Source organism: Trachurus trachurus, assembly GCF_905171665.1.
Source record: "Trachurus trachurus genome assembly, chromosome: 11".
Classification (NCBI taxonomy): domain Eukaryota; kingdom Metazoa; phylum Chordata; class Actinopteri; order Carangiformes; family Carangidae; genus Trachurus; species Trachurus trachurus.
This window is the reverse complement of record NC_139904.1, coordinates 30996976-31019820: the sequence shown is the minus strand read 5'-3', so window position 1 is coordinate 31019820 and position 22845 is coordinate 30996976. Positions and strand designations below refer to the sequence as shown.

Sequence of the window (22845 nt, the reverse complement as noted above, 5' to 3'; positions counted from 1 at the left end):
CCGGCCTGAGCACAGAGGCTACTCCTCACCCGCAAAGACCTCCAGCCTGTTCAGCTCCGGAGCCCTTCCACCACCGCAGCAGCAAACACCTGTGAAGATGCAGACTTCGGCCAAAGCTCCTGCTAGGAGAGTGATTTCCCAGCGCCGATCCAAAGCCGGCTACAAGCCCACTTCCACCAGGACCTCAAGCCATGTGAGTTATTCCCACTCTGCTCCTGCACCATACAAGCAGGCCCCCAGCAGAACCAGCTCCGTCCAAGCGTTTGGGAGGAGCATGAAGCCGGCCCAGGGAGCTGGTAACGTTCCTGCTGGAGCTTCCACTCAGCGTTTTGCCCCAACCAAGACCCACAGCATCCCTGAACGCTTCGGCGGGTTTGCCATCAGAAGGCTGAAGGATCCTGTCGACGAGGAGAAGGTTGGTGTCCAGAAGCCACAGGGCTACACAGCGCCCTCACCACCGACTTACAGGCCCCAGGCTCCACAGCAGGCGGCGTCCTACAGGCCACAGGCTCCACAACAATCCTACAGGCCCCAGGCTCCACAGCAGGCAGAATCCTACAGGCCACAGGCTCCACAACAATCCTACAGGCCCCAGGCTCCACAGCAGGCAGCGTCCTACAGGCCCCAGGCTTCACAAACTGCATCCTACAGGCCCCAGGCTCCACAGCAGGCAGCGTCCTACAGGCCCCAGGCTTCACAAACTGCATCCTACAGGCCCCAGGCTTCACAAACTGCATCCTACAGGCCACAGGCTTCACAGGCTCCACAGGCATCTCGGCAGGCAGCAGCTTACAGGCCGCAGGCTCCAAGCGTTCATCAGCCGAGCACATGGAAGAAGATCAAGCCTGGATACAGTCAGGTGAGTATCTGATCATTTATCACAGATTTTAGATTTGTTAAGTCTGGTTTCTGATGTGTGCATGTTCTTTTTACAGGTGCTGCAGGTTCAGTGAATGCTTACTGTGTTAGTGCTTTGAAATAAAGTTATTAATTTAAATCTTGACTCCTACTTGGCTCTGTGGTACTTTCAGTTCTGAATGTAGCATTGGTGCCACCTAGTGTGTAAATGGTATAATGGCTGTTTGTCTGAACCATTTTGACCTGTGTGTAAGGTGCTGCAAAAATGAATGGCAATTTGCATTGAGGTCACTTGGCGTGTTGGCTAGTGTTTTAGTAAAACATTCACACTTGATTTGCTCACTTCAACCTGTGAAGGCTTCAAATTCCTTGACTTTACTGATGTTTTAACCTGTGAGCCAAAATGGTTTCACTGTTTGCCTTTAAAACATTCCCTGTCACACAATGCTCATTTCTAGTGGTGATGCCCATGGTGTCCTTATGTCAATTCATTGGCGGACTCATCTGAAATTTTGGATCATGCTGATCATGCTCAATGCTGTGTGAATTTACTCCCAGGTAAACTTGAACGATGGCTTTTAGTTTGACAGTTGGTTAAGTGACTGATGGGTCTCTCTACAAACTTATCACCTTCTACAGTTGGGTTTCTCTGAATGTGGAGCAACATGAAAATTAATACATCTTTCAATTGACCCTTCACGTAAGCCCCGCCCCCTTGGTTACTGTTGCTACGGCGGGCAAGCTTTCACTCCCAGCCATGCTCCTGGCAGTATTTGGTATCGATTTCAAAGGAAATATCAGCAAATTTCTGGATAAACTGTTCTGAGATAATAGAGAGAAGAAGTCACAAAGATCATTCATAGTTTTCAGTGACGGACTCACGCAGGAGGATAAAACATCTGTTCAACGACACGACTGGACAATGTACAGAGCAGCAGTAAGGACCGGTAATTTTACCGTCTATCAACCCACGAAGACTTACGTCATCTCACTGGTCATGAAACATTGTCAAACTGCAAGTTTTGGGGCGATTGTGAACCACATACAGCTTTGGCTGCTGTTTTTTTTCTCCCACCGCTGTATCAGTCAGTGAAAGCAGTCCCTGCCTGGAGGATCCCTCGCCTAAAAGCCCAGGTAAAAGCCCTAAAAGTACAGCTGTCATTTCGGAGGTGAACATATGGTTATCCCCATATTTACACTTGCTCAAGTCGAAAAAAAAGTCCGCTCGTATCTGAACATCTCTATATTGCTGCTGCCGCCGCCGCCACCGCCGTAGTAGCAACAACAACATCCTTCTCTACAAACAAATGTTTTTCGTTTTTAGTCTCAAAATGTGTCCACAAAAGCAAGGTAATGACTCACTGCGGAAAGCTTGCCAGGCCTATAGTTACGGTTGCTAACGTAGGATTGGACAATAGCCGTTTGTGGGAGGAGTTGGCGAAGGGTCAATTGTATGGAGTTACCAGCCATATCTCTACTTTGACTAAGTAACAGTGTTTTGTTCACCTATAGTGCTTCCAGTTTTCTGCTTCTCTGATGGATCATCGACCTGTTTAAGAGCTGCTAAATCTGTATCTGGGTGTCCATAGAAGTTGTAACCAAAGAGGGTCAGCCCCTATTAACCTCAACACCTGCGGTTTGATGAGCTTAAGAAGCTTCATGTGAACCCACTGAGGGTAAAGGATTTCAGACCATTGTAAAAGCACATACTGAACAACTTATAGAGATGTAAGGGCAGAGGATGTTATGGTGCTGTGTAAAGCCCTTTGACAACTTGGAAAATGGGCTACAAATAAACTTGCTTTGCCTTAAAGGGATAGTTAAACATTTTGGCAAATTGGCCCATTGTCATAATCCCTATAGTTTAGGAGTAGGTTCGTTACCTTTGTTGGTGCAAGCTAGCGCAGCCGCTCCTCAGAGCTACGCTACGGAGGCTAATGGGATTTCTTGGTTTCCCTCATCAAACTCATCAAATACACAATCCAACAACTCTAAAACGCTCTGGTGGACAAGTTGTGACCTGCACATTCACCACGCTATGAGAATAACGCAACATTACAAGACGGGGTTGTTTTTTAGGTATATTCATGCAAAACCGCTGATGCGCGTTCCCGCGGGGGCAGTTTTTCGGCAAGCAGTCTCTGCATTTGCCTCCAAAACAACTCCATCTCGTAATGTCCCACCGTTCTAAAAATAGCTTGCACCGACAATTAAAGGTAACAAGGTAACTCCTAAGACTATAGGTATTATGGCAATGGGCCAAAATGTTGAACTATCCCTTTAAGAGCTTGTGTGTGTGTGATCAAGTTCAAGACCGAGACCAAACCAAATGTGAGACCATTTTCCAGACCATTACTGTATTCAGTATCAGTGATCATGTGGCTTGATATTTTGATTATCTCTAAGTTCACAAAAACCAAAGTGATTGAGTGACAGAGAGACATTTGTGGTTTAAAAAAAGAGTCTATTTTTGACTAAGACCAAGACAAGACTAAGCAGGAATGTAAATATGGTCTCAAGGCAGGTCTTGAGAACTACAACACTAACAAAAGGAGTCGATGTATTCTAAACCTACTAAATAAATTCAATAAATCAATTGAAGAAACTGGCATCAAACTCAAAAACTGTTATTGTGTCTTTCAAAGTCCAACCTTTTCATATTACTTAACATATTTCACATATTCTGTGGATAGTGTCCAGCTGTTGGAGCAGCTTCTTCATTCATGCTCTTTCCCCCTCTGTCAGCAGGAAGTCACTGAACCTTAGACCAGTGACACACGGCTGAGGGCAGCTCAGTCAAACACCTCAACTGCAGCAGCAGTGAATGTGTGATGAAGCCTCCTTCAGACCAGGCCCAGGAGAGTCCCATCTGTTCCCTGTGCTTATTGTCACATCAGATGTGGTAACAGGGAGATGATTCATCAAGGGGAACTCAGCTGTACCTGCTACAAACAACAGAGTTGTAAAGTGTGGAGAAATATGAACTGTAAAATCCAAGTGTTAATATGAACTGTAAAATCCAAGTGTTACGCCTCACAATTAACATGCATGGGCAACAAAACTTCAGAGGTCAGATTCTCAATCTTTACTCTGTATATCACTAAAATGCAACACTGTTATTACCTGTAGGTTGTAAACTGATGCTCTGTTTCCCAGAGCGACCTGATTCATTCAGCTAATTAGCAGCAGATGTTTGGTAGAGCTGGGCTGTCAGCATCTCTTTGGTCACACTGAGTGCTGCGACAGGTGTTATTTCTCCACTCACTTATTATTTCATGTGTTTCTAGTCTCCAGTTTAATCCTTCATACAGTAGGTTTGCTGCTTTCATGGAAACTGTTATTGATTCTCTCTATTCCTGATTATTTGGCATCTATAAACTATCATCAGTATAAACTCATCAACCATTAGGAACACTCACTCAATTATCCAATCAATCAATAATCCAATCTTCCAATCAAGTGGCAGCAGTGCAATGTGTATGTCTGTTTAGAGTAGAGTAGAGTGGAGAATACTTTATTCATCCCTAGGAGGGAAATTCAAATGAGTCCAGTAGCTCACACTACAATGACACAAAAAAGAAAGAAAGATGGAGCAGGGCCGCCGGATGGAGCATGGCCGCCGGATGGAGCATGGCCGCCGGATGGAGCAGGGCCGCCGGGTGGAGCAGGACCACCAGGTGGAGCAGGACCGCCGGATGTAGCAGGGCCGCCGGATGGAGCAGGACCACCAGGTGGAGCAGGACCGCCGGATGTAGCAGGGCCGCCGGATGGAGCAGGACCACCAGGTGGAGCAGGACCACCGGATGGAGCAGGGCCGCCGGATGAGGCAGGACCGCTGGATGGAGCAGGACCGCTGGATGGAGCAGGGCCGCCGGATGGAGCAGGACCACTGGATGGAGCAGGACCGATGGTGAAGTGGATGATCCAGGCAGTCCAGAATGGCCTCCTCCATCCTCAGTGCTCATCTCTCCACCACACCCCCCAGAGAGTCCATCAGGAAAACATGACTGAAGTCTGTCGTCATTAAAGGTACCTCAGGATGATTAGTCTGTATCCTAGCAACAACTTCATGGAGAACTTCAGATGGAACTTAAGCAGTTGCCATTGGGTGGGATGTACACAAATGTTGTTATGATTCGAAAGAAAAAATAAATAAATAAATACATTTCTACTTTCTGAGTCTTCACCAATATCCCCAGCTCTTCATCACTCTTGTTGGGCAGAGAGTTGATATTTCCAATGATGACTGACCGCAGAAAGGACCGATAGGACATCTCCACCTCCAAGCCTTTAACCCTTGCACCACCAGCAGCACGACAACACCACAAAAGCACCTCTTCATCTCAGCTGGAACAGGATGGCGTCCTCCAGATCTGTTCATTTTCAATGAAAGAAGCTCATCTCTGAAGAATCTCTTCTCTCCACAGAAGCATCCATCAGTAGATGACAAAAAACCCAACAAAAATAAAGCAAATGTTGAGTAAAAACTCAAGAACTCAGAGCTACTAGACTTTGCTGCTCCCAGTTGAAGCGCATGTTCCGGATTTAGGTTTTTCCGGTTCACCCATCACACCACACACTACAACTGACTCCTACTGTCGTCCATACAACAGACTACAAGCTAAATGACTGTACTTTGTTGTTCTGACCACATGAGGGCGCCATATCTCCAGAGTAGAGAGGAGCCCATTGAAATATATGACAGACCATGAATACTAGGTGTAGCAGACAGGTGAGGAGGGAAGAGCCCATTAACGATTTCTCGATATGTGTGCAGATGCAGGGCTGGATGTCTGCTGACAAAGTAGACACTAATTATTACAAAGAGCCCTTCAAATCATTTTTAATGATTCTTAACTCATTGGCTGCCAGCCATTTTCAGAGCAGAGAGCCCCATACTGCCAGCCATTTTAGAGCATTTTGAACGATCTTATAAGACCCACAGAATATTGTGTTCTATGACTATATAAACACCGAAACTACCAAGAGAAAAGTAGACTCTCTTTGTTCAATAGGAAAAAAAAAGTTTGTTTCTACCTTTTTCCGTTCTTTTGTAAACAGCAGTAGAACGTAGGCTGGTTTCGCCAAAAACAGCAGTTTTTGACCAAAACACTGAGAAAACGAGCTTTTTGTGGAAAGAAACATGTCAAGCAGAACAGTGACTTTGACGTTGATATTTTTTGCTTTAGTGACACCTCACACATCTGAACAGTGTTTTCCTTCTATAAAACAACAAAAACAACACTGAGAAAGGACTTTTGATGGCAAAATAATAATTTATTTACAAATATCAGTAAAAATGCATTAACTTTTTTGTACGTTTGTAGCTGTCACATGACCTCTGCCCCATGGTCGACCACTGCTCGATCCACCACCTGTAAATTATAGAAATATATGGAATTACCATAAAAATACATCTCTTATATGTAGTCAAGTGTGATGTGGAGTTTTTTTTTTTTTTAACCTTTCCGATCAAAGCGATCCGCCCTTCTCTAAGCAGTAAAAGTTAGCTCGCTAGCAAGTTAGTTTATTTTATTATTTTTACCATTGATGTATTATATTATTACCTTCATGTCTTTCTGGAGCGTGGGGACGGGTCTCTGCTGCTCCTGGTTGATCCGGACGGAATCGCTCGGGTCACGTCCACCGAGCCGTCAGTTGAGCTGGGCTCTGGTCTGTGGTGACGCACCGTCAGCTGCTGATTCTCACCACTCGGCCCGGCTGGATCGCCGGTGTCCAGCGTCGGTGTCTTTTTCAATGATCTCCGTCATTTTCTCACGATCGCGACCCTCTTCCTCTCCGAACTACCGCGACACACACGGTACATAATGTGCCGACGTGCGGAACACATAGGCTCCGTGCATAAGTTTCTTTAGCATATCTCTTGTCATCTCGCTTCTTCTTCTCATACCGTAATACATGCTGATCTCTCATCCAAAGAGGGCACTACTGCCCCCTACAGGCCGCTACACATCTTTACACTAGTTTACAAGCCTGATATTGATGGACAAGCTCCGCCAGACCTTCCTCCAGCCCTTCCCGTTGAAAAACGCAATTGACGTCTATCGACGTCAATGGCAGTGAACGGTTGTAATTAGATTGACGTCTATAGACGTCAATGGCAGCCAATGAGTTAATGTTCATTCAAGAGATGGTTTATAGTTGTGTGTATGTGTGTGTGTTTCCTGTACACGTCGACCCACCTTCTGCGTATGGTATAATTGGACGAACTGTAAACCATGGTGGCGGTAATGAAAAATAAATGTCAAAATTCATGAATTTAAAAAGGTAACAAACAAAATAATGATTATAAATCTGTAAGCCAACCGCACAAACAGATTTAAACAAACTGAGCTCAGAGCCGTGTCAGTTTACAGATGAGACGTTCGCTGCCCTCACCAGCTCTTTTCATGCTGTTCTCTTTAACACAATGATCACACACACACACACACACAAAAAGCTTTGAATACACTTGGCCTGTGACGACTGTACTGTTCTCCTGCCAAGGCTGGGCCTCAAGGTCTCTGACAGAGGAGCATGTCACAGTAGTAGTTATGTAAATGAAAATCTATGACCTGATGTCATTGACAGGCTGATATGGAGCAGTAAATACACTTGTGGTAAATATCCAGTTGATTTATAGTATTCTTCGTGTGGGACTAGATAATAATGGAGCATGAGGGTCACTGGGTGAAAAAGATCCCAATTTTCAGAATAAAATCCTTCATGCAGGGAAATAAGTTTCACTACAACCTGAATACTTTCTGGTCTGGCGCATCAGCAGCATGTGATCATAAACACCAGGACTTTGTTTATTCTGAACAAAGAGGTGTAATTTTCGAAAGAAGCTGTGTGTTTAGTGGAGGAGGGAAGCAGCAGGCGGCGGGTTGAGCTGAAAGCTGTGGGCGCTCACATCTGCTGTTACTCTCAGAGGTGCTGTAGTTTATCAAGAAACTATGAGACTGGTATTAAATGTCTCTGGAGCTGACGTATGATAAACTGAAGCCATATGGCTTTGTAATTAATGGCTGATTTAGCCATCACATAACGTGGATGACGGCTTTTAACACCAGCGGTAATCCCAAGGCAGCCATGGAGGCCGCAGCAGCTGCCAGATGACTCTGGTATGGTAAATATGGACATGGCCGGAAATCAAAAAAAAAAAAGGACCTTGATGCAGGAACAGGGGCAAGGACCCTTTGTGTACTGATGAAGTTTGGGTAAACTGATGGAAGGAAACATGATGGGACGTTATAAAACTTTAGAGATTATGAATGTTTCACTAAAACCTGACACAGCTTCACTGCCTCAAACTCATCCAGGTACCACTGCCTCCCCATCAACACTCAACAACATTGTGGCTGGTGTGAATAGGGTGAGGAGGGGCGCCTCGCGAGGAGTGCCCCCCCCCCCCCCCCCCCCCCCTCTCGCTAGCCAAAATGAGTCCAAGTGCTCTCTCGCTAGCCAAAATGAATGCTAAAGTGCCCTCTCGCTAGCCAAAATGCGTACTAAAGTGCCCTCTCGCTAGCCAAAATGCGTACTAAAGTGCCCTCTCGCTAGCCAAAATGAGTCCTAAAGTGCCCTCTCACTAGCCAAAATGAGTCCTAAAGTGCTCTCGCTAGCCAAAATGAGTGCTAAAGTGCCGTCTTTGGTGGCGAGGACGCGCTGTATGTGCCCTTTTTTTCCTTCTTTTTGCCCCTGCCCTTCAAAAAGTCTGTGCACGTCCCTGTACTGTGGAAACCTTCAGGTTCCTGGGAACCACCACCATCTCACAGGACCTGAGGTGGACATCCAACACACATGGCATCATCACAAAGGCCCAGCGCCAGCAGAGGATGAACCTCCTGCGCCAGCACCTGCCTCAGGAGCTGCTGATACAGACACAGACTGAGAGAGAATCACTGGTGCCAACCTGTCCTCCATCCAGGACTTGTTCACCTCCAGAGTCAGAGAACGGGCAGCAGACATCACCGCTGACCCCTCACACCCTGGACACAACTTGTTCTCACTTCTCTTCTCTGGCAGGCGCTATAGAACTCTGTACCCCAACACAATGAGACACAGTCAGTTTCGTCCCACAGGCCGTCACTCTGTTGAACACCTGAATCTGTCATACACTGTCAATAACCATCTGATATCATAGCGCCCACTTCCTAATCATATTTGAATCATTTATGTCCGCCATATCCTGCTTACTGTACATATTGCAATATAACCCTGCTGTTAAAGGGATAGTTCACCCAAAATTGAAATTTCACTCATTATCTACTCACCCTCATGTCGACATACATGGAAGGGTCTCGGCGTTGCAGTGCATGTCCATATAACGGTTGCAAATGGATACCAACTGTCTTCGTAACAAACACACCAAAAAACATCCAAATACCTCCATGCTGCTCGTATGTAATGTCCGTCTTGTATTGAAGCCCCGAAATGCGAAAAAGTCTATATTTCAAGCTTATTTGTAGCGAAAGCTTCTCGAAGCTCCTCTTCCCGGTTCGTCAAATTTGGACGAACTGGGAAGAGGAGCTTACGCTACAAAACAAGCTTGAAAAATAGACATTGAATTTTTTTCAGGACAATTTTGCATTTCGGGGCTTCAATACAAGACAGACATTACATACGAGCAGCATGGAGGTATTTGGATGTTTTTTGGTGTGTCTTTTTGTTACGAAGACAGTTGGTATCCATTTGCAACCGTTATATGGACATGCACTGCTATGCCGAGACCCCCTGTAACTCATAGAAGCCACGGAGGACTCTGAAACTTCAAAAATTTCGATTTTGGGTGAACTATTCCTTAATATATGATGTACATATATACACACATACACACAGTATTTGTTATTTATCTCATTGCACTACTACCTCATTGTTTATTTGCACTAGCAACTGACCACCTTCAATGCACTGGCCACTTTACTTAATCATATTTGTACTTGTATGTGTTCTCTGTTGTCTTGTGTTATTGCTCAGTTGTTGCTGTCCTCAGTCTATATGTTTTATAAATGTTGGTGCAAGCGAGTGACAAAAAGTCAATTCCATGTATGTCTGTACATACATTCAAATACATTCAAATAGACGTGATTCTGATTCTGATTGAAGAACCTTTTGAGCTTCTCTGATGCATCTTCTCGGTTGCTGGGACCTCTGCTTCCTTTCACGTCAGCGCTATAGGGAGGTTTCACTTCCGGACCACTTTCTTTCCTGTTGTTTTTGGTTTTGCCCCACGTTTTTGGCCGAGCAGCAGAAGTGACCCCCTCTTCCTACATTCATAGCTGCTCAGCACTTCTAGATGGTCGTTAGCATCTACATCTGAGGCGGGCCTGAGGACATCCTGCTCTTGGCAGCTCCCAAAACCTGAGAAAAGCTGGGTCATCAGGTCACTGCGCTCTGCCCCAGAAAGCATTTTCCTCAAGAGAAGCTGAGGAACACTTGATTGGAAAGAAGCATCTTGAAATCCTTTCAGAGGAATTCATCCGGTTTGCTTTCGATGAGACAGCACAGAAAATGACATCTGGTGCAGCTGTTGTGAATGAATCTCTGTCCAGAAGCTACAGTAGATATCTCTGACTAAACCTGTGACCTACTGCCTTTTAATGCTGAGCTGTCGGGAAGGAGATGATTCACTCTCCATGTTTAGTTTATAATCTCAGGCACAGACTGTACCTCCATCAGTTCAAGATGCAGAAGATATAAACAGAGCTTAGTAAGATCTCACTGGTCTGATACACTGTTTCTGCTTCTATTACAACCGTATCCACAGATAACACGATGGGCTGGCTGACAGGTGTGTGATCCAGACTTGCTCTCACAGGGTTTTCTCTCCTCTGGAACAGTCATGAGCTTTATCAGTCAGATCCTGCTGATTAGAGTCTGTCCACTGTGAACCCTTTGATTGTGAAATGACACTGTCATTCTGTAAATCAGGAAAAGATACAACTGACAAATGTAATAGGAAGATGATTACAGTAAAAGTCCAAAGAGAAAACACATTCAAAACTATTAGCTCTGTGTGACTCTGGCGGATGATTTTAGCTGATGTACCAAACTAAGATAAATTATAGCTGCTGCGCAGCGATGGGTCGGGTCCGGGCTACTTTTGGGCAAATTTAGGCAATTCTGAGCAACAAACAGGAGAATAGGAAGACAAGACAGTTGACCTTATAATGTTCAATTTGCATCAGTTGAGGTTTGAACCCACAACCTCGGGAACCAAAGACCTTTGTCTATCGCACTGAGCTAATTGACAAGTGGCATTCAACAGTGGCTTCACAAATTGAGTAAGCCATTCACTGTCGTGTAGGCAGATTTGAAACCACAGTAAAAAGAAAAATCAGTTTTTGAGGTAAAATAATGATATGTATTTGTCAAACATCTACTATGAATCTAAGATGTTAGGAGCCTTCGCACATGGTCCAGTCCAAGCTATTTGGATTTTTAAATTTAGAGGCTTGCTGTGATGGCACCATTAGGACAATTGTCTTGTGTTTCGTGTTGAGGACAACTGACATTTTGATCTGTCATCATCATCATCATCACCCTGGCTGGGTCTCGAACTCACAACCTCTGACACCAAGAACCAGCTCCTAACTCGCTGAGCTAATTGGCTGGTAGTGAGACCTGCTGTGTAGCTTCATTTATCGACTCAGGGAGTCAATGCCCGGGCAGCTGTTGTCAAGGCAGATTTCAAAAAGTCAGAAATTCTATTATCTAAACAAAAATCTGTTAATACATAAATTGCATTTAGACAGCAAAACAGCTTGAGGACATCTGACATTTTGATCTGTCATCATCATCATCACCCTTGCTGGGTCTCAAACTCACAATCTCTGACACCAAGAACCAGCTCCTAACTCACTGAGCTAATTAGCTGGTAGTGAGACCTGCTGTGTAGCTTAATTTACCCACTCAGGTGAGTCAGTGCCCGGGCAGCTGTTGTGATGAAATGGTCAAAATTTCAGAAATTCAGTCATCTAAACAAAAATCTGATAATGCATAAATTGCATCTTGACAGCATGGAAATGTTGGTGATTTGTTTTTAATGATAAGTGTTTTGCTTCATAAGAGAAAATATGATGTTTATAAATTCCACTCTCACATTGACTGCAGTTGTTCCCATGAGAGCAGAATTCAAAATGTTCAAGAAAATTCAGTTTTTGAGATAAAATTCTGATATTTGCCAAACTTCATCAACCAAGACTCCAGAATATTGTCATTTTTTTTCAGGAAGATTGAAAATGTATTTATCAAGAATTTGATGGTATATGTTTACAGTACTGTTTACAGTCAAACGTTTTCATGCACTGTTGGCTCAATTTTTGTTTAATCAAAAATCCGAGAAACAAGTTTTGTGGAGGACAGTCTGGAGATGCTCTGTAGCAAGTTTGGTGTCAATTGAGCAAAAATTGTGGGAGGAGATACATTTTAAAAGTTTTACAGTTATTGAAAAAAACAGAGTGATGGACTTCATAATTTGTAATAAGTTTAAGTGGACAAAAGTTTCAGCAGTATTGAGGCTACATTGTGGTGAAGTTTCAACACTGTAGCATCTACCGTTGGTTTGGTAGGAATTTTTAAAGTTTTTAAATTTAAACGCTTATTGTGTCCTTGGAGTTGAGTGAATCTGGCATGGGGTTGGATGTTTCTGTGAAGTTTGGTGAGTTTTCACCCATGGGAAGTATGACTTCCTTGGAAGAAAGAAGAAGAAGAAGAAGAATTCCTAGGAATACAATAGTGTCCTGGCAGCTGCGCTGCCCGGACCCTAACAAGCAGAGGTGCTCTGGTTTTTGTTTTTTTTCCAACCTGGACATTTGCTTTAAAGGGGAACTATGCAAGTCTGGTCGTTTTTCTGCTGTTTTGCTAACCCTCCTCCTGCCCATGTGCATTTGTTTTCAACAAAGCCGGCAAGAAAGCAATCAATAGAGCGGTGAATAACGTTATTTATCATAATGGTGTTATGATGTGTATTTCTGTAGTCTTATCTGTCATAAACAAGAAATTACGGATTGCAGGGACAAGAGCTGGGACAGCGTCGGAGGCTCTGATCTTACAAGGTTGGTTTTCAGCCAAGAGACACATTCTCGCTGTTACAAGTCATTTATTAAACCATCACGATTACTCTGAAGCTATAAAATTCCTCTCTGTTTTGACCCGGTTTTATTTATTTATTCATTGTGGCTTCGCCAATTCCCCTAGACAGCATGGAAAACGTAACAATAATCATTCTTGTGAAGGCATTACCTCAGTGACACCTTCAGGGAGTAAATTTCATTTGGTGGGTGAAGGTCAAAGGTCATGATCATTGCAATGTTACAAAACAAATCTGAATTAGCTGTGTATAAGTTTTACCAATGTGAACTAGGATGATGAGGTGATGATGACATTTTAATTCCAAAAGACCAAAGATCAACTTCACTGACATCATAATATGCTGGAAAAACAAGGTTCATTTAATTTATTGTCATTCAACTTCATGTTGCACATGACAGAACAACATTTGTACTCAGGTCCCAGCACAAGAGTACAACTAGATAAAAAGTAAACAGATCCAAAAAAACAAAAACATGCACAATCTTAAAGCAGACAATCTAAGGACAGACACATAAAAAAAATGTTTTATGTCCATTTGCAGTGTGGGTAGCTCTGCTTCTGCACCTGCTGATGTGTCCTCAATGGTGGGTGGGAAGACAGCCGTTTGTGACTTTCTTGTGTCCATCATTCAACACTATATCAGGAGGAGAAGACTGTGCCACTGACTGATGGAGAGACACCAGTGCAAACTGGTTATTCTGTAGCGGAAATGTCTGGAACTCTGTCACAGATACAGTAACTGGTACAAACACACCTGCTATCAAAGAAAGTAAATTACAGTGGAAGAAACAGGATGTGCTGAGGAACATAAATTGCAGGTAAGAAAATTCAACACTGTTTTATGTTCAAATAGCTTTAAAAAAGATGCCAGACTTTCAGCAGGAACTGAGTCAGTAGCTGCTTCATCTTATATTCAGATCAGTACCTTTTTGCTCTTCAATCAAATTGATGGTTTCCTCTGAGACACTTTGTCCTCTGCAGGAAAGTCACAATATCTGACAGAGTCTGTGCCACGGTGGATCTGCAGAGGAAAATAAACAGGAAGGCAGTTTAAACGGAGCACATTCAGGAGTCTCGGGTGAGGAGAAAAGATGATGAAAGAGGTATCTGAAAAAGAGCCTGAATCTGAGAGACTCACTGCTCCAATTACAAAATACAGAGTTGATATGAAATACACTTTTGTAATAAAAGGTGAAACATGGAGCCAGTGGAAAATTGAGGGTTCTTTCTTTTCTTTTTTTGTCAACATGAAGAATAATAGTGCTGCAAACTATAACACAAGTCCAACACAGTCTGAGATAACAGAGGCTGCATGTCCATCCTGCAAAATATTGTTAAAGTCATAATAAAAATTGTCCTTTCATATCCACAGTAGAAAATATGTTTGTTCAAACGTCCCAGGCATCCCCCCAGCTGCTCTCTGTCATACAGACGTGGATAGAATAGTTGGTACCCTACTGTTAGAGAAAGAAAAACCCACAATTCAATCAGGACAGACTATTAAGAATTGGATAAGACAGGTTGTGAGGCAGAAAGACATTCATTGTGTACAGATAACTTTGGTGCTTAGGCCCCGGGGAGTAGATCAGCTTAGAGGACAGATAGATGGATCTGAAGAGGACTTCCCCCCGGCCTAGACACGGTGGTGGTAGGGACGACGCCTGCTGATGCAGAAACCTCTGGATGAAGATGGAGATGGGCTGGATCTTGGGGAGGAGGTGGGTCCAGAATTGTTTTTGTGTGCTGGATGAAAGTAGAGAGAGAACACTTTTAAACATGACAGCTGAAAGCTGATTGGAGAAGGAGAGAAGGTGGCGGATTGTGATTGGATGAAGACAAGTGATGAGGGGTGGATCAAGAGGGAAGCGGGAGAGATGAAATAAGACTCAGTGAGCATGCTTGAAGAGATGGTCTTCCTGACTGAACTTTCGCTATGCTTCATTAGTCACTGAAACAACTTGAAACTGACAAAAGAAATTATAAATTATGTGAAGCCTGCAAAGCTAGTTCAGGCAGACAACTCAAGCTGCGCCCATCCTGACCAGCTGATCAGTCACATGCTCTCCTCCTCCAAATAGGGCGGGCTATTTAAACCCCCCGGTTTACCTGCTCATCCCTGGCTATAGTCTACTTGCCAACAATGAGTACCCGGAAATGTTGAGTACCCCAAAGTTTTATGTTAGAAATATGTAGTATGGGTCCCCAGTATTCAGAAACTGCCGGATGCTAACTTATATATATTGGGCAATTAGCGTAACTGACATAATTAGCATAAATTAGCATAATTGCCTATATGGGCAATATTTCAACAAAATTGACTTGGCTGATCTGGGCAATATTGGAGTGGTTTTAGGGGTTATTGATGATGCTGAATCCATTTCTGACATTTTCAAAATTCAAAATGGCTGTCTAAACCGGAAGTGACCAGTTGAAATCCATCAAAATCGGCCCACTGGCGGTTAAAATCTGGTCACTTCCGGTTTAGACAGCCATTTTGAATTTCGAAAATGTCAGAAATGGATTCAGCATCATCAATAACCCCTAAAACCACACTAATATTGCCCAGATCAGCCAAGTCAATTTTGTTGAAATATTGCCCATATAGGCAATTATGCTAATTTATGCTAATTATGTCAGTTACGCTAATTGCCCAATATATATAAGTTAGCATCCGGCAGTTTCTGAATACTGGGGACCCATACTACATATTTCTAACATAAAACTTTGGGGTACTCAACATTTCCGGGTTCACAATGGGGCCCTATGGGCTGGCAAGTAGACTACTATGCTGCTGCTGCTACTCTGCTGCTGCTCTGCCTGTTAACTACTGCTGTTGCTGTTGCTGCTGTTGCTGCTGCTGCTGCTGCCCATGAGGTTTTGCAAACCCACCTCCTCCCCAGCATCCACCTGTGGGCTCTGTCTCTTGATTCCCTGTGGGGGGTCGGCTTCATTCCCTGTAATGTCTGGCAAAGCAGATCATTCAGGGAACGAATAACGGAGACAGAGCCTGACACCAAACCTGCTGCAGCCAGGCTCAAGAAATATGCTATCCATGCTGTGCTTCAGCTTGCTATGCTTACACTCAGTAAATGATTTCTTCTCATTCCAGAGTTGTCTGATTGAAATACAAATTTTGTGAAGATCAGACATTGCTTTTGAATGTGGTTCAACAGAATCATTTAAAAAACCAAACTAATGAAACTGACCTGGACAAAAATGAAGGTACTCTTAACTTAATTTTAACTTAACATTTTGTTGCACAACCTTCTGAGCCAATCACTGCAGTCCAGTGATTTCTGACCCCCTGTATCAGGTGCAACAAAGCAGCTCCAGACCAGAACCAGGCCTGATCCATGTTTCACAGTAGGGACAGTGTTCTTTCCTTTCTATGCTTAACTTTTGTATCTTTGTACAATGAGCTGATGTGACTTACCCAAAAGCTTCAGTCTTGGATCAACAAGCTCCAGTTTTGTCTCATTTGCCCACAAAGCTTCTAGGAGAACATCATTTGGTCCTTTACTTTTAGCAGCTTCAAGTTATTTCAGTGACTATTGTGGGTTTTTCTTTCTTTTACCAACAATTTTGTCCACGTCTGTAGGCCTATATTATGTAGCTTTAGTTTTGTTTGTTAATGTAGTATAAGTGTAGTTTTCAAACCAAACTATAGTGGACAGGATGAGACAGCTCCAACAGACTGAGACCAGAGAAAACTGAGCAGGAGGGAAGAAGAAGAATGAAGTTTTCACTTCTTATCTAACACCGGCCCAGAGACACGTGAGAAGGAGCTGGCAGGAGAAGGTTTCTAACAAGCTGCAGCCAGGCAGCTCACTTGTGTGGACCGGAGCCATCTCACCTGCTCACATCCTCCCACGGTGAGTCCTGCTGCTGCAGCTCCAGGTGCTAATAGAAACAGATGTGAGGAGACTGCAGCTGTTCATCAGCATGTTGCACGGATGAAGATGTTCAACAATACAAGATGAATGAAGGAAAAAGGAAAAGAAATCAGCAAAAGTCACAAAGATAATGTTGTGTACGGTGGAACATTTTATAAATAATATAGAAGACAAACAGCTGCTATTGTTCTATTGAATATTCTCTTAAAATTCAGATTTTACTTCAAACATATCATCTGCATGTTTCACAAAAAATGTTGACAAAAACTTCCTCCACTTTTTTGTTATCTTGACTGAGGACATTTACATCGTTGTATCTCTGTTCAGATAATCATAATCATGTGTTTTAAATTATTTGAGAGTTTTATGTCTCACTCTAAAAACCTGATTATGTTTCTAACACCTCAGCTCAGCAAATATCATCCTGCTGCCTGACTCATTTCATTATTCACTGTGTCACTGTGCCACTACCGCAGAGTGACCTGTAGGGGGCGCAACACCACAGTGAAAACATCTCTGAGAGCTGCTGTAACAGGACTGACAGATGTGAGCCTGATGAGTTGAAGCCAGTGTTTGTTACGTAACACAGTGACACAGTCTCCTCTCCTGCTCTTCTATTCAAACTGTGGAACATTCAGAGTTGACTAAAACTTACAAAACAGCTGAACTCTGCAGGTTTTGGGGCCTAAACTTTAAATCTAGATCTGAGCACGGATTAAAACCTCTAATACTCAGCTTTTCACATAATATACTTTTCATATATACTTTTTAGTGTCTGGCTTTTTCCTGCATCTGTGTTTCTATTTGTGTACATGTTACACTTCATATCTCATGTTTCATGTTGTCTTAAAGGGATAGTAGCATTTTTTTTTAAAAGTGGGGTTGTATGATCTACAAATATCCCCTAAGTACTTTAATTGCAGTAGAAGACTCTTTGCACTCCTCCCGTTAGCAACGCCAGCCCATAGCCCTGCCCAGAGATTTACAACATACAGTGTTGTGAATGGACCCAAAGAAACGGCCTATTTTCACGGCCTAAAAGAGGTTTTACCTGAAAAAAAAATACACAGTTCCATTGTTCGCTATAATATCATTTTTTCCAGCCCCTCAAAGTGCAGGAAAAACACAGTTTTTATTTGGATCTAACCAACTGCTGATCGACGGGCGCTAACCCTGGGCGGAGGGATACGTAAGTTGGTTAGGTCCAAATAAAAACTAAGTTTTTCCTGCACTTTGAAGGGCTGGAAAAAATTATATTATAGCGAAAATGGAACTGTGTATTTTTTTTCAGGTAAAACCTCTTTTAGGCCGCGAAGATAGGCCGTTTCTTTGGGTGTGTTCACAACACTGTATGTTGTAAATCTCTGGCCAGGGCTATGGGCTGGCGTTGCTAACGGGAGGAGTGCAGAGAGTCTTCTACTGCAATTAAAGTAATTGGGGGCTATTTGTAGATCATACAACCCCACTTTAAAAAAAAAATGCTACTATCCCTTTTAATGAGCATTTCACCAATGAGAAGTGCTGCTCATGTTGTGATGTCATCAGGGTTTGAGACTTTTCTTTTCACCATAAATGAAAGGCACAGGGTTACACAGATGTAACCAGGAGCAGGATGATGATGAGCTGCATCATGGGTAATGTAGGATCCAGCCTTTTTAGAGATCCATGTGCTTTAATAAATCCGAGCCAGTCAGAGCCTCCTGAAGTGGGTGTTGTGGTGAGGAAGCAGGGGCTTTACTCTGTTTTCATGTCCCTCTCATAAGACAGATCTTGATCTCAGTGAGACGTCGTGATTAAATAAAGCTTAACTAAGTAAACCACATCAAGAGGAGGTGGGAGCCTTTGAAAACAGAGCTGGTGCCACATTTAGCTCACGCTGCTTCTTGTGTTTTTACAGATGCTATTTTGTCTCCATTGAGGACGACAGCGGAAATAAATATTTCAAAAGTTAATTATGCCGTCCACTGGGGAGGGATTATTTGTTTCATTTGTTTCTTGTAATTTTTTTTGCATTTCAAATCAAACATGGCTGTCTCGATGGGCAGGTTTTTTTAGTTTTTTTTTTACTTGATTCGTTTTAAAATTGAGTGTAGCTTCTATCAAAATATCAAATGAAATTCACTGACAATATTGTAGGATAATAATAAACAAAAAGAGTATGAGAGCACTTCTCTTATCTCTGTGCATCAAACAAAGCCAGCCTCAGCATATCTCCCTACTAATGTAAATAGAAATGTAAATATCAGCGTGTGTGATCCCAGGACGAGGACGGCCGTGCTTCAGCAGGGTGAGGTGTCAGTCAGCGCAGCGATGGGAAACATGGCCGTGCATTTGATGAGCAGAACACTCCACAGAGCTGGGAGCGAGCTGCGTCTCCGCATCCCTGTGTAAATATCAGGATCGTCAGCAAAACGCGCCGCGTGCTGCTTCTCTACGTAGCAAATTGTCTCTGTGCGAGCCAGATGAAAAACCCAGCACCTTATTTACTGCTGCCTCCGCCGTGTATGAGGGGAATAATAAATAAATCCACAGCAAACGTCTTACGAAGATTTAATGTACATTTATTCTTAACACGTGGAACATATAGTATAAAGATTTCATACTGAATAAATGATATTCATTAAGCCAAAAAAAGGAAAAAAGAGGAATTTACATCAAGTTTTTAGCTACATCATCTGAAATACAAATATGCAGAATCCGCATCACTGGAAAAAAAAAACAAAAACAAAAAATAAACAAAAAAAATAAACAAAATTAAAATGGTTTCTTCATCAAGGTCTAGTTTGTCATTTATGAAGGAGCTCAAATGGAACCGCAGACATGATTTTTGTTATATTCTCTACACCCAGACTGGAGACAAACTGAAACTTGAAGTAAGAGAGAGGAGGAGGGGGGGGAGGGGCGGCGTTGGACAGCAGCTAAACACCCTCCCTCCCCCCCCTCCCGCCGGAGCGCGATACAAGCAGGTGAGGCGCCAAAGTAACGGAGAGGGGTGGGCGTCAAGTATTCACATGGCGTAACATACTCGATGCAGGAGGGGGTGTGGGGGGGGGGTGAAGGGGTGGGGCGGGGGCTTGTAATTGTCAAAGATTAAAAATGGTGAAGAGCAACAGAAGTTGAGAAAGAGAGAGAGAGAGAGAAGTGTAATGTACAACATCATATATACACTGCAGCTTGGACTGCATCTAGAGTTGAGGACCAGTCCTAAAGAGGTGACTTTTTAATATAAGGGTCAAGTCATACAATCAAGGGACAAAGAGAAGAGGTCGGGGTGTTGTAGGTTCACCATACTTTGGGGGGAAAGCCGTTTTCTCTCTCGACATTAACTAAAACTGTTTTTAAAAACTACAGTTTGCTGCCAAGCCAGCGTATCTCAGTGTGAAACAGTATTATTACAGTATGTTTACAGTTTTTAAGGTGTACAGTACAGAAAAAAGTCCTACAATCTACTGCACAGGCCTCCCATTGACAGATGTCTGTTCACAGCCAATAATGTGGTTCCTGTGGGGCTGAGTATATAGCATCCAAAGTTACAGCAATTATACCACACCACAGTCCGTGCGTCTATGTAGCCTCCAAACATGAACCATAATATTGTTTAGTCTGTGCCCTCTCCTCCCTGCCGGCCCCCAGAGGGAGGAGGCGAGCACACGTATCCCCCAAACTCACTGTAAACGAGACAGCAACTTTGGTTACAGTTTTTTATCTTTTTTCTGGAGATTTTTCTTTTCATTAAAAAACAAGTCCTTTTTTTTCCCGCAGGGCAGCGCACTCTGTCCTATGCCTGGGTCCCAATCTGCTCTTCTTAGCCAGTATCTTTCCATTTCAGACGCGTTTTTAAAATCCACAGCTACTTCATGATATTCCTTCCTTTAGTGAGAAGCAGGGGTAGAAAGACAGTGGAATCCGAGGTGATTTTGCATAAATAAAAAAAAAAAAAGACAGTCAGTTTTGCTCTTTTCACTCACACGCAACAGACATACATACACTCGCACGTGCGCTCACACACAAAAAAAAAACAGGGTGAGGGGAACGGAAAGAGGCAGAGCTGAAACCTCCCCACGGCTGTCATGACTGGCCAATCAGAAACAGTACGTCACAGATCACTTGGGACACCAGAGAGTTCATAAGTGGGGACACCGAGACGTCCAGTAGCCGCGACTCGTACAAAGTGAACTCTGAGTGGTTTTCCTCTACCTTGGCCAGGGCGTGCAGGGCGCGGGCCGCCCGCCGCATCATGTCCACGCTGGTGGGCTCGAACTGGGGCCCGCCCTGCAGCTGCAGCAGGGAGCTCTGGCTCTGCTGGTATTGCGTGGCGGCCAGGCTGTCCTCCAGGAAGCCCAGCAGGTTGCCCACGCTGCCTTTCTGCACGGCGATGGCCCGCGCCGCCAGGCTGTCGCCCTGGGCCAGGTTGGCCAGCAACACCACCGCCATCTCCCTGCACACCGCCACCTTGCGCTCGCCCACCAGGCGCACCAGCGAGCCGTACAGCTTCTCCAGGCGGCTGAACGGCGGCGTGGCCAGAATGAGGTCGACGTTGTTGTCCTGGATGCTGAGCTTGCTGAGGGTCTCCAGGACCAGTCTCTGGGGGGACAGCGAGCCGTGGGGCCCCAGCGTGGGGAAGGGGTCCAGGGCCTCGGCCGAGGGGCAGACGGCCCAGTGGAGCAGGCCGTCCAGCAGCGGCAGGCAGATGCTCTCCGGGTAGATGGAGAGGTCCAGCTGGCCCGAGATGTTGGCCAGAGTGACCAGGCAGTTCTCCCTCAGCACCTCCAGACAGTCCCACCACCACTCGTCCCGCTCGCAGCTCACGCCTTCGTCCTCCTCCTCCTCCTTCTCGTAGGTGACGGGCGCCTGTTTGCGCTCGGGGTGCCGGTGGTGGAGCAGCACCAGGCGGCCCAGCAGCAGCAGGAGGCCCGGGTGTTTGGACATCTCCTGGTCGTTGCCCGGGATGAAGGAGAGGCTGCGCACGATGTTGGAGATGCAGATGCAGCGCCGGGACAGCGAGTCCTGCCAGTCCGACGCCGTGCTGAGCGGCGTCTCGTCCTTGCTGTGGGGCTCGTCCTCCAGGATCTTGATGTTGCGGCGGCTCTGGAGCTCGGGGTTGATGCTGAACAGGTACTTGCCGTTTTCCTTCTGCTCCTCGGCGCCTCCCCGGACCACTTCCTCCGTGACCGAGCCCGGGCGGGCGGATAGTACGTCGTCGATGGTGGCAGTGACTGGCGCGCCGATGGGCAGGGGAGGAGAGGTCTTCTCCGCCGGAGACTTCTGAGGTTCGGAGGACTGGGGCGCCTGTTGCCGGGGCTTGTCCTCCCCGTTGGACTTGGACTTCTCGTGGTTCTCCGTCGCCGTCTCCGGCGCATGGACCTTCTTGCGGCTTTCGGCGGCCGTCGTTGTGTGTTTCCGCTGCTTCAGAAGGTCCATCCGACTCTCAAAGTGGGTCTGGATGTGTTCGGTAGTGTCGCCGCCGCCGATGCTCCAGTGTATCAAACCGCTGTCGAAGCTCTGCCGCTGGCCCAGCTTGGATGAGTGGTTCGCCAGGAAGGGATTCTTCTTCCGCACCAACTTGATGGGGAGCTTATCAAACTTGCTTGCCTGCTTGGGCTTTTCCAAGTGGAGGTTGGGGTCCGCGACAGACCCTGAGGTAGAGGTATTGGGTTCCTTGATAGAAGACTCCCTTTCCTTCTCCTCTTCCTCGTCCTCTGAAGACTTGTCCTTCTGGGAGTCCTCCTCCTCCTGTTTCACCTGGACCAGTGAGGAGCTGTCGGGATTGGCCTTCGATTCCTCTACCTCCTCGTCCTCCTCGTCCTCCTCGTCCGTGTCCATGTCCTCGCCCTCTGGCATTGGGATGTCATCATCAGAGTCCTCAGCAGCGTTGGGGTCTATGAGGGTGCGCTGGCCGGGGTCTCCTACTTCATACTCCTTTAGGATGCCAAAGATCTCGATGAGGCAGCGTCTGAAGTACTCGACCACCAGCTCCAGGAATCCAGGCAACTGGAAAACC

The 22845-nt window shown here is 45.0% G+C and overlaps 1 protein-coding gene across 2 annotated transcripts in view; it reads right to left on the bottom strand.

The window, feature by feature from the left end:
- Window positions 1-19752: 19752 nt before the first annotated feature.
- Window positions 19753-22845, bottom strand: part of arid1ab (AT-rich interactive domain 1Ab) — a 61639-nt gene continuing 58546 nt past the window's right edge. For both annotated transcript variants that reach the window (XM_083982682.1, XM_083982683.1), the window contains exon 20: window positions 19753-22835. In XM_083982682.1, coding sequence (XP_083838808.1) covers window positions 20913-22835 — 1923 coding nt within the window. In that variant the 3' untranslated portion in view covers window positions 19753-20912. The remainder of the gene's footprint in view (window positions 22836-22845) is intronic.